We start from the raw sequence: 13,450 nt of genomic DNA on the forward strand, positions 1-13,450 counted from the left end.
AACTGTTTTTGGACTTTTATTCTAAAAGACTTCAACATTTTGTTTTAAGAAAAAAACATTTAAGGTAGGGGAAGGGAAAATGGAAAATGGGATTACTAAGAAGGGGAATCAAACTCTCACAAACGTACTGAAAGTTCATGAAATTAGGGTAGAGGAAGAAAAAATAGCAAAGAAAAAATAGCAGATCGGAATGGGGAATCAAACCTCACCAATAACGAAATAGTTTTCAGTAATCAACCAATTATTGAACTACTAATATAATCCAAAAGACAATAACTACATTACATCCTTTGACATATTTTTTTCATGTAAAGAAGCTTAAACACTAGAAAGGGTAACAGGATATCCATCTCTTGGGATGGCTAGTAGGAAATAAGGGTACAATATCTTTTCTGAAGGAACCTTATCCTCCCATCTAAAATTTTTCAGTACATGATGAAGGAAAACAAGTATCAATATTCTTGCAAATTCTTGTCCTGGACACATTCTATGTCCTCCACCAAATGGAATTAATGTATAAGGAATTTGTCCATTTCCTTCAAATCTTGAAGAATCAAACCTCATAGGATTTGGAAAGTATTTGCCATTCTTCTGTGTAGCTCCAAAACTCACATATATCTACAAATTTATTTTGATAGCAGTCATATTTATAGGAGCAAAGAACAATCAGAAAGTCAAAAGAGAAGAAATTCTTTATCACTTTGAAATAACATTGTAGATTTTATTATTAATAATAAGTTTTAGAAGTTGAAGTTGTTTAGGTTTTCAAATATAAATCCATTCCGTCTATTTTTATTTTGTCCTATATTTACTTAGAAATCTCTTACGAAATAATAAATAGAATAACAATTTTACTATTTTTAAAATATAATAAATTTGTCGCTTTAGAAGATGTACTAGGAAATAATAATGTTAATGACAAAGATAAAATAGAAATGAAGTGATAAATTATTTTTTAATTTTTTTAAACTGAATAAATAATAGCGGACATTTATCAGTAATGACCTTCAAGTAGATAAAGATATGTTTTCTGGGTTAAAGATTGTTGCGTAGTGAATAATTAAATTGTACTACTGTTAACATCAGACCAACTAATACGTATATAAAAAGACAGATGGACGGTTCTAGAAGGGATTGATTGAGATATTTTCTTCAATGAATAAAGTTGGTTTTCTCTCTCTTCGACATTTCATATTTGAGGGTTTGCTCGTCTGAATTCATTTATGATCTGGAGCTACAGAGCTCTAACATGGTATCATAGCAGAAATTTTTCATCATCTCTTGCTCTTTCGATCTTACCCGTGAGGGGTGGGTTTCGAAGATTTTTTTTTTAGCTGAATTTTTCGATAAACATGGGTATTTCGTGTTGTTTCTTCCTTAGCTTTTGTTCATGTGACGTGAAGGACTGACTTCTTCAAGTTACGAAGGATGTAGCTTTATTGTTTGTGTGCCAATAGTTTGTGTATATTCTTAATTTTGAAGCTAGTTGTCTGTTTAGCTAACTGTAGTTATGAGTTCTGATAGCACGACTGCTAGTGAGGGATTTGCTCCCATTTTATATCCGTACCTCTGACAATCCGGGATCTCATTTAGTCTCACCTCCTTTGATGGTACTGGATTTGTGATTTGACGGAAGAATATGTTAATTGCCCTTTCCACCAAAAACAAAATGGGAATTGTCGCCGGAGTGGTGCCCAAACCAGCTCCTAATCTCCCCTATTTCTTTTTCTAGGAGAGGTGCAATGATATGATTATTAAGTGAATTACAAATTCTCTCTCAACTAAATTAGCTACTAATTTTATATGTTTTTGACACTGCTAAAGACATTTGGACTGATATAAATGAGAGATTTAATCAGTCCAGTGGCACCAAATATATACAAATTAACTCCACTACCCAAGGCTCTTCCAGTATTGCTTCCTATGTCACTAGAATTTGTAGCCTTTGGGATGAGCTTAATACCTCTTATGTTGTTCCGGTCTGTATTTGTGGTGTTTTAGGGAAATTCATTGAACAACAAAAGTTATTTCAATTTTTCAGTGGACTCAATGAAGAATACTCTGTTTGCAAGAGTAATATATTTATGATGTCTACATTACCTTCCCTCAATAGCTCCTATTTCATGCTACAACATGTTGAGAAATAGAGGGAGACATCTGCTCCTATCCCCAGTTTCTCAAATGATTCTGCCTCATTTTATGCATCTTCACATAACACTTCTTATGGCAGATGGTACAATAAAAAATTTCATTAATATGTATATCAAAAGACAGATGGACGATTCTAGAAGGGATTGATTGATATATTTTCTTCAATGAATAAAGTTGATTTTCTCTCTCTTCGACATTTCATATCTTAGGGTTCGCTCGTCTGAATTTGTTTGCGATGAGCTACAGAGCTCTAACAACTACTAGTATTTAGTTTTTTTTTTTTTAATAATCCTTTCTTAATTAATAAATTATCTTTGTAGGTTACGTTAAGTTAAAGCAAAATGTGTCGAACAGTAATGTAAAAATCGATTTCACCGGTTGGATCTTTCCTTGATGTATAATCTCTTTTCCTAATTAATTAACATTTTTTTAAAATTCTAGAAACAGTAGACCAAATTATCCTTTTAATTACTTCCATGAATTTTAAAAGACTGAAGAATACATACCTTCCATCCTTTTGGTACATGGAAGTCTTCATAAGTGAAGTCCTCCATAGCTTCTCTAAAAATACCTTGAACAACTGGTGTGTTTCTCAATACTTCATTCACAAAATTCCAAGTTTTCTTCATTTTCCCAATGTCATCCCAACATAGCTCTTTCCTTGGAATCATCTGTCGTGATATCTCATTTTGCTCTGTCATTTTAGGTCCGAATTTACAATAATTTTAGAAGATTTTGTGGATACTCATATTATGAGGCACTAACAACACAAACAAATCCACTTTTTAAATGATAAAAGAAGAACCAACTCTTTTAGAAACATCTAGATGATATTCCAAATATATATTTACCAACAAAAATAAGTAATTAGCTAGTATGTGTTTGGTCATACTATTTGCGAAATATATTTCACTTTTTTAAAAAACATGATTTATACTCATAAATTTTAAAAATTATTAAAACTAACCATAAGTATATATTATCAAAAATAAAAAATAATATGCCTAACATTTTCTTAGAGATTGAGAAACAGAAGAAAATTAAATATACTAAAATTTTATTTGTATAAATTGTATTGTTATGTACATGCACACGTTTGGTGAAAAAATATATTTTTAGATTATATCTGTATAAAGCAGTCTTGATACTTATATAATATCCACCTATATATAAATAGCAAGATATAAATTGTATTATTATGTACATGCATACGTTAGTTGGGGTCAATAAATATTGGGTGCTTTTATAAAAGATAAAACTTTGCTATAAAATTTGAACTTTTAAAAATTTTCAAAAAATGAAATTTGGCTCAAATATTAATTTTATTCTAGTATTTGAAAATTTAAATTATTCACTAAAAAAATTATCAAATTCTGACAAATTATTACATCATTTGTCAAGTTTTTTCTCAAATTTTACTTTTACAAATCTATGATCAAATGAAACCTAAGTAAACCTTGAATAGTGATAAATTAGATGAAAAATGATAAATTTATCAAAATTATCATGACAATATTTTTGGACCAATGGTTTTTAATGAGGCTTCTGCTAGGACTAGTGTTTTAGTTTTATCTAATGCTAAGCATATTACTACTACTGTAACCTCTTCTAGTTTAAGCTCTAGTATTGTTAGGACTCCTCCAGGGAGTTCCTCACCCTATGTATTAATGTTTAACTTATCTATATAATATTTCTCCTCATTTTACAAAATAAAAAAATCTATACACGCATAATGTAAAAGGATTTACACTGCTAAGTTATCCAAACGATATGTAAATACACATGCGAATTTATATATATATATATATATATATATTCTATAGTAAAGCTAAATTGTGTACTCGATTGAATTTTGTCATTTTGAGTTATCTACCTAAAAGACTAGGGATTTATTCTCACTTGATACATTTTTTTTTTAACTGTTTTTAATTGTGCACCCATATTTTGAATATCCTAAATTCACCTCTAGCTACATGTAAAGACTCATCACAATTTGTAGAATTAGTAAACTAGAAAAAAATAAACTTGTCACAACACTTAAATTTATGAGCAAAATTCTTTATAATGTCGTATCTTATTTAATTGAACCTTTTTTTTTTTTTTACTTTAGCTCTTTATAAAAATCATGCAATTTAATTCGAAGCCAGAAAAAAAAAAGAAAAGAAATACCTTGTATTATTTCAGTGAAGAACTCAGGCTTCTCTTGAAGGTACTTCATGGTCAAAGTAATCGTTGTAGCAGTAGTATCATAACTACCAATAATAAAACCAAACACTTTGTCCATTATTTCAATCTCTGTCATGTACTTGCCATTTTCGTCTTGTTCATTAATTAATTGTGTCAACACATCAACCTTTGGCAACTCTAGATTCTCTAGTAATTTGGCTCTTCTTTCTTCAATAATGACCTTCATTTCTTTCCTTAATTCATTCCCAGCTTTCATTGCCTTATAAAATGTTGTGCCAGGAAGATTTATGTCCACTGCCAAAAGACCCTGTGTAAAAATCTTGAATTTCTCATAAAAATGCAAGATTTTTTCCGAATCTTCGATACCCATAAAGGCTTTAATAGAAAGGGAGAAAGTGAATAACTTCACTAGATCATATACTATCACTTCGTACTTCCCCTTCCAATGATTTTCCAAGTGTATAGTTGACATATAGTCCATAGTACTAATAAGTTTCTCAACATTTTTTGAGTTCAAGAGATAGTTAATGACATTTTGTGCCCTTTTGGTGTCATGTTCTATATGAACAAATGATGTAGAAGGGAAAAGTTTTTGAACAGAATTAGGTCTCCAACCAATGAAAAGTTTTTTGCCTTTGGTGAATATGAATTTGTTAGCTGCTGGACCTGAAAAAATAACCACTTTTTGACCAAGTATTGAGGTTTTGAATACATTAGAGTTGTATTTTTTGGTTCTTTCTTCCACAAACTTGTGGACTAATCCATAATGAAGTGATACAAGGAATTGGATGGTTTCTCCAATAATAGGCCAGCCAAAAGTACCTGGAGGAGCTGGAAGGATGTTTTCTTTGGGCTTGGCAAAGAAATATTTGAACAAAAAATTGATGATGATCATAGAAAGCAAGGTTGTAACAAAGAGGAGGAAGAGGTCCATTTTGTGTACTGAGTCTTTTTTCTAAAGGGGTACTCAACTCTATATAACAGTTAATCCTTAATTAAAGTTCTCCGGCTCGAATCTCCTTGATTACATTTCAATGCAAATACGGAATCCCGGATGCATAAAAAAACAAAAAGTATTTAATAACATCCAAAAACGTAAGTTTCAAGACAAACATGGTGCGGATAGTTGTAAACCTGTGCTATGAAATTTTTCTCGTCACCTTTTATATAAAATCATCTTTAAACCTTTTTTTATCTAGTTAAAATAATACTTTAATTGGAGTAATTAAACTTTCATTGAAAATTGAACATTAGAATATCTAGAATCCCAATTCTTAATTGGCATTAGTGTCGTGTACGGAAATGTATGGATTTTCCATTCTAAATAGTTAAGCCACCAACCCTTTTGTATCAAGTCTTATATATTATGGACTTCAATTCAAAATCGAATTTTCCATGCAGACATTAAGTCTCATTCTTGATAGCTAGTCTATGAGGACTTTTCAACGTGGGGTCCTTGGTGGACTTGCTATAATTGGAAAATATATTCAATTTAAATTGAGAATCTTTATATTTATATGTATATATAACATAAATACCAACGTTTTAAAATAATTACATTTTCTCCTACTTTTTTAATTACGTTACCCTCTTTATCGATTAATATACATAATATAGCCGACATATACATAGCAGTCTATGTATATGTGGAATTTTTGTAATATGTTTAAAAAGTTGGGATTTTTTGTAATATTAAAAATATAAGTTGTGTATTTATGTAATTTTTAGTATTTATATACCATATTAGTGGCGATAGGTCCTTGTTGAGTACGGGCCCAATATTTTAAGATTAAATTTTTTAGATTATTGTGAAAGTGGTGAAATAAATTTAAGTGACACTGATATAATTTTGAGAGTCGAGTAAATAATAAATAAAGTAGTGAAGCAGGTGTGCCCTAAATGACTCATAATAACTAATTAGAAGTGATATAGCAAAATCGTTGTAAAAAATCTGTGTGAAAATAATTTAAGTGGACCTCATTTAAGATATCAAGTTAATTTAAAACATCAAAAGTTAATTTATTATTTTATGTTGATTATATTTTTTATATAGTATTAATTTCTTAATACTTAGATGACTTGTAATAATTAATTAGGGATGATATAGTAAATTTATGATTAAAATAGATGAAGCAGACATGTCATAAATTCTATTTTACTTTTTATTAATTATTACTATTAATTTTTCAAAACGTAAATGACATATAATAATTAATTAGGATTGATATAGTAAAATCACGGAGCAAGTAGTATCGGCAAGCATGTCGACCACCAAAACAAAAAAGTATTATGTATTTCATATTTCATTTATTTATACCTAATAAAAATTGAAAGTTTGATCATTCACATCTTACTTCGTAACTATGAATTTAAATTTGTTATTTGAATCCAATCATTTAGATCTCGATCAGTGTACCACTGTCATACTCCCTTTTTGACACACGTATTACCGCTTCCTCCGTTTCGTATTAGTTGATCTCTATAGAATTAACACACCTATTAAGAAAAATATTCATTAGCGATCTATTTTACCCAATTAATCTTATTAATTATGCTTTGAAAATATAAATTTAAATATATAAAACTTATTTAGTTATTTAATGATAAGGATATTATTGGAAGAATATATTAAAATCCTCTTGGTTTCATTAATGGGATAACTAAATTAAAATAAATATTTTTATAAAGAAGACCAACTAAAACGAAAATTTATTTTCTTAAATTTTATGTCAAGTTAAATAGTTTATTCTTTTTAAACGGAGAGAGTACTCAATTCATAAATAGAAAGTTTCTCCATTTCTTTGCTAATTAGGTCTAACACGAAATGAAAAATGTCAAAATAAGAACACGGATCGATATTTCAGGAATGGACATTTCTAATTACATACTTTGAAAATGTCAAAAATGTCAACACGATTTTCTGGTTGACAATAATTAATAGAAAGAAATTACTACTATATGGTATCACATTGAAAATGGCACTAAAGATTTCCTCGTTGACAATGACTTGACAGAAAAGGATAAGTATTTTTAAAGGGAGGTCATGTGGTTAAGCCACAGATGATAACATGTGTTGCAAATTAGTTGTTTGTTTGTGAGAAAAGAAATAATTTTTCTTATAACTTATCCGATTAACATCTTTAAAATGTATTAAAATATTTTAATAATAGTCCATGTGTAAACAATCGTTATTAGGCGCATTATAGCACAATTTTTATCTATTAAATTTCTTTTAAATATCTATTTTGAGCCCCAAATGGTTATATCATATTTCCTCTTTAAAAAATCCTTATTTAACCTACTCCTTCTTCATCTTCAATCTAAAATTTGCTCAATTCATGAAATTGATGCAAAAATTAAAATTATTTTCTCTTTATTTATATTAAGCCGCATAAATAAGAGATTAAAAAATATAAAATAGAATTATTCGTGTCGGTGATCGATGTTAATGGTGGGTTATGTGCGTTGATTGTGGATACTATAATGTTGACGATGAAGACAGTGTTGTTCCATTTTCATTCTTCACCACTTCAATCTTCTGTCATATTCTTTAATTTCATTACAAATTTATTTTCGTATGACTTGTTATTGTCAAATTTTTAGCTGATATTGTTGGTACTCGAGATGGGTATTGTAAAATTATTGGTGTTGGTAATGGGTGTTGTGAAATTGTTGGTGTTGGTGATGGGTATTGTGACATTGTTGGTGTTGGTGATGAATATTGTGAAATTTATAACTATTTCGAAACTTTTTGAAGTTAATATTAATGGAGGTGGTGAAAATTATGTAATTGACGACGGCGAAGGTGATATTAATGTTGGGTGTAAATATTATGGAGTGGAGTTGACGATGGTGATAAACATTGTGGAATTGCGGTGACTAAGGGGAATGAAGAAATAGCAATGCATTGGGACAAACATACTGAATGAACCAACAATTTGATTAGTTGAATCAAAATTGCGGCTAATACCAAGACTAAGTTCTCCCAAAGAGCCCTTCTCTTATAAGTATTGGCTCAACAAACTATATGTTTGAGAGAAATACAATTTGTGACCAGTCAATTTGCCGGAATCCACAATCTTCGATGAAGTCATTACTAAATACTTTTCTTATGCACTCGAAAATTACTAAAGATTCTTCTTCTTCTCTTTCTTTTTTACACTAAACCCAGAAAATAAAAGTTCAAATCATAGCCCATTAATGGTGTATTGGTGTTAATAGCATTGCGGAGCTTTGTGAATTTTCCGACGGCAGTAACAAAATGGAGGAGAAATAGTTGGTGGTGAAGTGTTGTGTGGCAACGGTAGGTCTGTGGTGATTGTTTGGTGAAACAAGAACTTTAGAAAATATTTTAAAAATTAATTTTTAAAAAATAATTTGATGGGGTCGGGTTAAATTTGATTCATTAATGACATGAACCAATTAAATAGAGAGTGCTTATATAACACCCAAATTTGACTTGGTTTAAGCCAGGAAGGGAGAAAAATAATATGTATTAATGATGTTAAGGGGTAAATAAATGAAAGTTTAATTTAAGTGCTAAAGTAAGTTGAACGGATAAGTTAAGAGGGAAAATGATGTCTTTTCTCTTTGTTTGTTGATCTCTGTAGATAAAACTTTTGGCAGTTTGATTTTTTTTTATCCTTTTAAAAATCTCTGGGTTTTTTTTAATAAGTAAAATAGAATTATACTGTCCTTTTTGGAAATATGCGCAAACATAAATTGCTTTTACAAAGATTTTAGTTAAACATTTCTTGAAAAAAAATGAATCTTTTTTTCAAAGGTTCAGATTTTTCGCAGAACTTCAAAAAAAAAAAAACCTCATAACACGTATTAATACAGAAACCTTCAAATTTTTCATTAGTCTCAATTTTATCTTAAGATTTGTATAAGGCAATCTAGTTTTTAAACGAGGATATACATTACAAAAAAAGAATGAAAAATTGTTCCAAAGAAACTAAACAAACAGGGGAGGCAGGGCTTGAAAGGGCAGAGCGGAGCGGGGCGAGCAAATTTTCAAAAGCCATTAAACAGGGCAAAGCAGGGCGGGAAATTTTTTAAAAACTATTACATACACTAAAGTGGGGCAGGTAAATTTTCAAAAACTATTAAATAGGGTGAGCCAAAATCTTAGTGGGTTAAACCTAAGCCTGTCAAACGGGCTGGCTCGATCCAGTAAGCCCGACCCACTAAGAAAATCCACCCAATTTGACTTGGACCAATCAGCCCCCGGGCTACAGGACTGCCATTCTTGGGCTGGGCCAAAATTTTTTGGTCCTGATTGACCCTATCCTGAGTCAACTCGAACCAGGCCCACCGATTGCTCCACCCAATTTATTATTTTATTTTTAATTAAAATCCAAATTGATCATTTGGGTCAAGTGGACTGTTGGGCCCACGGCTATATAGCCGTTTGGAGGCTCCAACAGCCATAGGCCCATATTAAAAAAAAAATTCAAATTTATTTTTTAAATTCAAAAAATTTCTTGTAAATACCCTACACTTTCAAATTATTTTTCACACAATTCTCATTCTCTCAATCTCATTTTCTCTCAAATATTCATATTTACTCCTAAAGTGCTCAATTTTATTTTTAAATTTTGTGATTACAATTAATACGAGTGAAAGTTTTCTAAAGCCACAACTTTCGGATACTTTTAAAATTTGGTATTCTCGTTCCATCTCTTACTTTTAATTTTTAATTAGTGTATTAATTGTTGAATATTTATTTTTATTATTTTTTATGTATTTTGAATATTCTTTAGTTTGATTTATACTATGAATAAATTAAGAAACATCAGTAAAAGTGTTAAAAAATTTATCCCAAAAAAGGTAGTGGTAGTAAAAAATGAATTGGTGGCAGTAGGTAGTTCAGGTAATAGATATACCTGTGTGCCTTAGGTACTGCTTAGTGAACCTTTTACAGAAAAAGTAGGTACAGGTTCTCACAATATGAATAATGCAGAAACTAAGGAAAATTACTGTATAAAGGAAAAAAATGAAGTAGATGCACTTAATTTAGATGAAGATAATGAAAATATTGGTGAGACACCCCAGTAGAAAATACTAATTTTATATCTGAATCAGTTAATCTTACTCCCTGTCCTCCCGTTGTCCCTAAAAGTTGTAGAAAAACTAGTATTGCATGAAAATTTCTTACACCTATAGAAGAAAAAACTAAGGTGCAATGCAATATTTGTCAACAAGTGTATGAGCATAAAAGAGGAGGCAGTCAAGGGGGTACAGGTTCGTCAGTGAGACATATAAGAGAGAATCACCAAAGAGAGTTATTTAATGTAAAAGGTGGTGAGACTGTTGGTGGGTCAACACAAACTAGAATGGACCCAACAATCGGTTAGTTAATTAAGAATTATAATAAATTGAGGGACCAAAAAGAAATAACAAAAATGGTAGCTATGGGTTGTTTGTCTTTCACTTTTCCTTTGTCGGATGTTTTTATTCATTATATTCAAGCAATTTATAATCCTTCATTCACAATATATTTATTATTTATCTACATTGTTAAAAAATATTCAATGTAGAATGGCTCTAAGTTCTGATCTTGGTCGTGCTGTTAATAGAAATGATTATTTAGCCATTACTTGTCACTAGATAGATAATAATTTTGTTATGCACAAATATATTCTAGCTTTTATGTATGATGAAGATCGTCGGCATACTGGAGAATTTATTGCTGAATCTATCAGTAAAGTTGCAGAATTTTATGGTATTGAAAGAAAAGTTGTATGTATTGCTTTTGATAATGTTTCCAACAACAAGACTGCTATTGAAAAGTTAAAAAATGATCTCTCTCCGACATTAACTAAAATATTTCATGTTAGGTGTGTTTGTCATATATATAATTGAATTGTAAGAGATGACCTTAAATTTTTTGAGCTTTATATTGAAAAGATCCAGCTTGCTGTTGGCTTTATTCTAGGAAATAATCTGGAAAAAAAAGAGTGAGAGAATTTAAAGTTAAATGTGTACAAAATGAACTTACGCCAATATTTATGACTGAAGAATGTGATACTAGATAGAATGCTACGTATGATTATTTAAAAACTTATCTTGCTTATAAAGTTCTTATTACATTGACTTTTAACCAATTTTGTGGTTCATTTACTGATTCGGATGAATGTATGCTACATGATTCTAATTGGATTGCAATTGGTAATCTTGTTAAGTTCTTGGAAAAATTTATATAGCTACAGTTGAATTTTTTGGTGCTTATTATCCTACTGTTTGTAATATTTTAGTATATATAGCCGGTATATCTGCTTTGCTCAAATAATTTAAGAATAAAGAAGGTTACAAAGAAGCTGTTAGTTCGATATTTGCTAAATTTAAAAAATATTTTTTTCGATTTCCCCTATTTACTTGGTTGGTGCTATACTAAATTCATATATGAAATTTAATACTATGTGCCACTTTAATTCTCTTATTTATTCTAACTTAGAGATAAATGCTAACAATGATTCTGAAGATTAAGAACAAGAACAACCAGATTTGTTTACGACTATGAGTGATGCGAACATTTACATAGAAAAATTATATAACCATTATTCCGATTTACTTGATGTAGTTTTACAACAAATATCACTCCAACTGTCGCTCCTCATGCTTCCGAGGATCCATTATCTTCTAAAAGGCCGGCACATAGTATTTTTTTAATTACTTTTATGATTTAAATATTTGGAACAACGTTGAGGCAGGAACTTACACAGTAAATTCTCGGGAAGAGATTAAGTGTTATCTTCGAACATCGATAGAGGATCGTAGAGGATGGATCAACGCGTTGGATTGGTGGAAGAATAACGAAAGACAATATCATGTGCTTTCAACATTAGCTAGAGATATATTGAATGTTCCAATGTCAACCGTTGCATCGGAGAGAGCTTTTAATCAGGGACGACAACAACTTGGGGACAACTGACACTCATTGGAGAGCAATACTATGAATGTTCTAGTTTGCCTCAGAGATTGGATTAGAGAAGAATTAAGAAATCAAGGAATGAAGGTACAGCCGAAAGACGAACAAAATCTTGAAGAAATTATGACTTCAAGGGAGAACTCAACACAATCAAGTCCAATGCATGGTTTTGTCCCCATTGATTTTGACTATCCTATGCCAGTTCCCATTACTATTAATATGAATGAGTTGAAAAAAATGATGCAAAATTTGTAAAAAAAATTCATCCATGTAAATTATAAATTTTGGATCATTTTGCAATCAATAAAATACAACATTCATTCACTTCTTACTTTGTAATTTTTTCCATTTAAATAAAATTTGAATTAAATACTTAATTTTAAGATATTACTAATTTACTATTAAACTTTATACTAAGTAATAGATAATTAAACATCACAAACATACATATTACATACACATAATGAAAAAAAAAATCTTTTAAGTTCAAAACCTCAAGTATTATTATATTAAGTAGCATATTTTCTATAGTCTCTAAATTATATATTTAATATTTTAACGTATACATATTGTGTATATAGGTTGTATGTATATCGTTTCAACTTTCAAGTGATATTTTAAGTAGTATTGTAACACCCCACATTTTGGATTAGAACGAAAATCGTCATCCTATGTGTAAATGATCCAAAAGCCAACAAATCCTAAGCAACATTAGTATGATAATCAATTATATGGTGTGGGAATCTTGTTGAGCATGAATTGAGATCATAGAGATCCCTTAAATCAAAGACGAGTTGAAAGCTTTTCCATCAATTGAGTTTTAGTGAGCGTCTAAACTTGTGTCAACTTCCATCGACCATAACTCCCAATATATAAAGAATTAGAGGGCCTACTATATATCAAATGAAGGCTCATCGAATTAGTTTTTAAACGATGCCAATTTTTCCAAAATCCAATAATCGAGTGAAAAGTTATGTCATGCAAAATAGTGAGGGGTCGCAATAGCCTCGCGACGTGGGGTCTGCTTGACCCAAATTAGGATCGCGTCGCGAGGGCAACTTAACCCTACTAGGGATTATGACGTAATGGCAATTCCCAAGCTATTTCATTTTAATAAGGGTCAAAGGACACTTTGGTCCTTTCCCCTCAACCCCAAACGTCCAAAGGACGATTTATATC

The 13,450-nt window shown here is 30.3% G+C and overlaps 1 protein-coding gene across 1 annotated transcript; it reads right to left on the reverse strand.

Moving 5' to 3' along the window:
- Positions 1–212: 212 nt before the first annotated feature.
- LOC107845824 (beta-amyrin 28-monooxygenase) lies at positions 213–5,677 on the reverse strand. The gene is made up of 3 exons (XM_016690314.2): positions 4,321–5,677; positions 2,658–2,845; positions 213–618 (listed from the first exon to the last, which is right to left on the reverse strand). The coding sequence occupies exons 1-3, from the start codon at positions 5,270–5,272 to the stop codon at positions 319–321; spliced, it is 1,440 nt and encodes a 479-aa protein (XP_016545800.2). The 5' UTR covers positions 5,273–5,677; the 3' UTR covers positions 213–318.
- Between the last annotated feature and the right edge of the window lie 7,773 nt (positions 5,678–13,450).

Source organism: Capsicum annuum, chromosome 10 (assembly GCF_002878395.1).
Source record: "Capsicum annuum cultivar UCD-10X-F1 chromosome 10, UCD10Xv1.1, whole genome shotgun sequence".
In the NCBI taxonomy this organism is placed as follows: domain Eukaryota; kingdom Viridiplantae; phylum Streptophyta; class Magnoliopsida; order Solanales; family Solanaceae; genus Capsicum; species Capsicum annuum.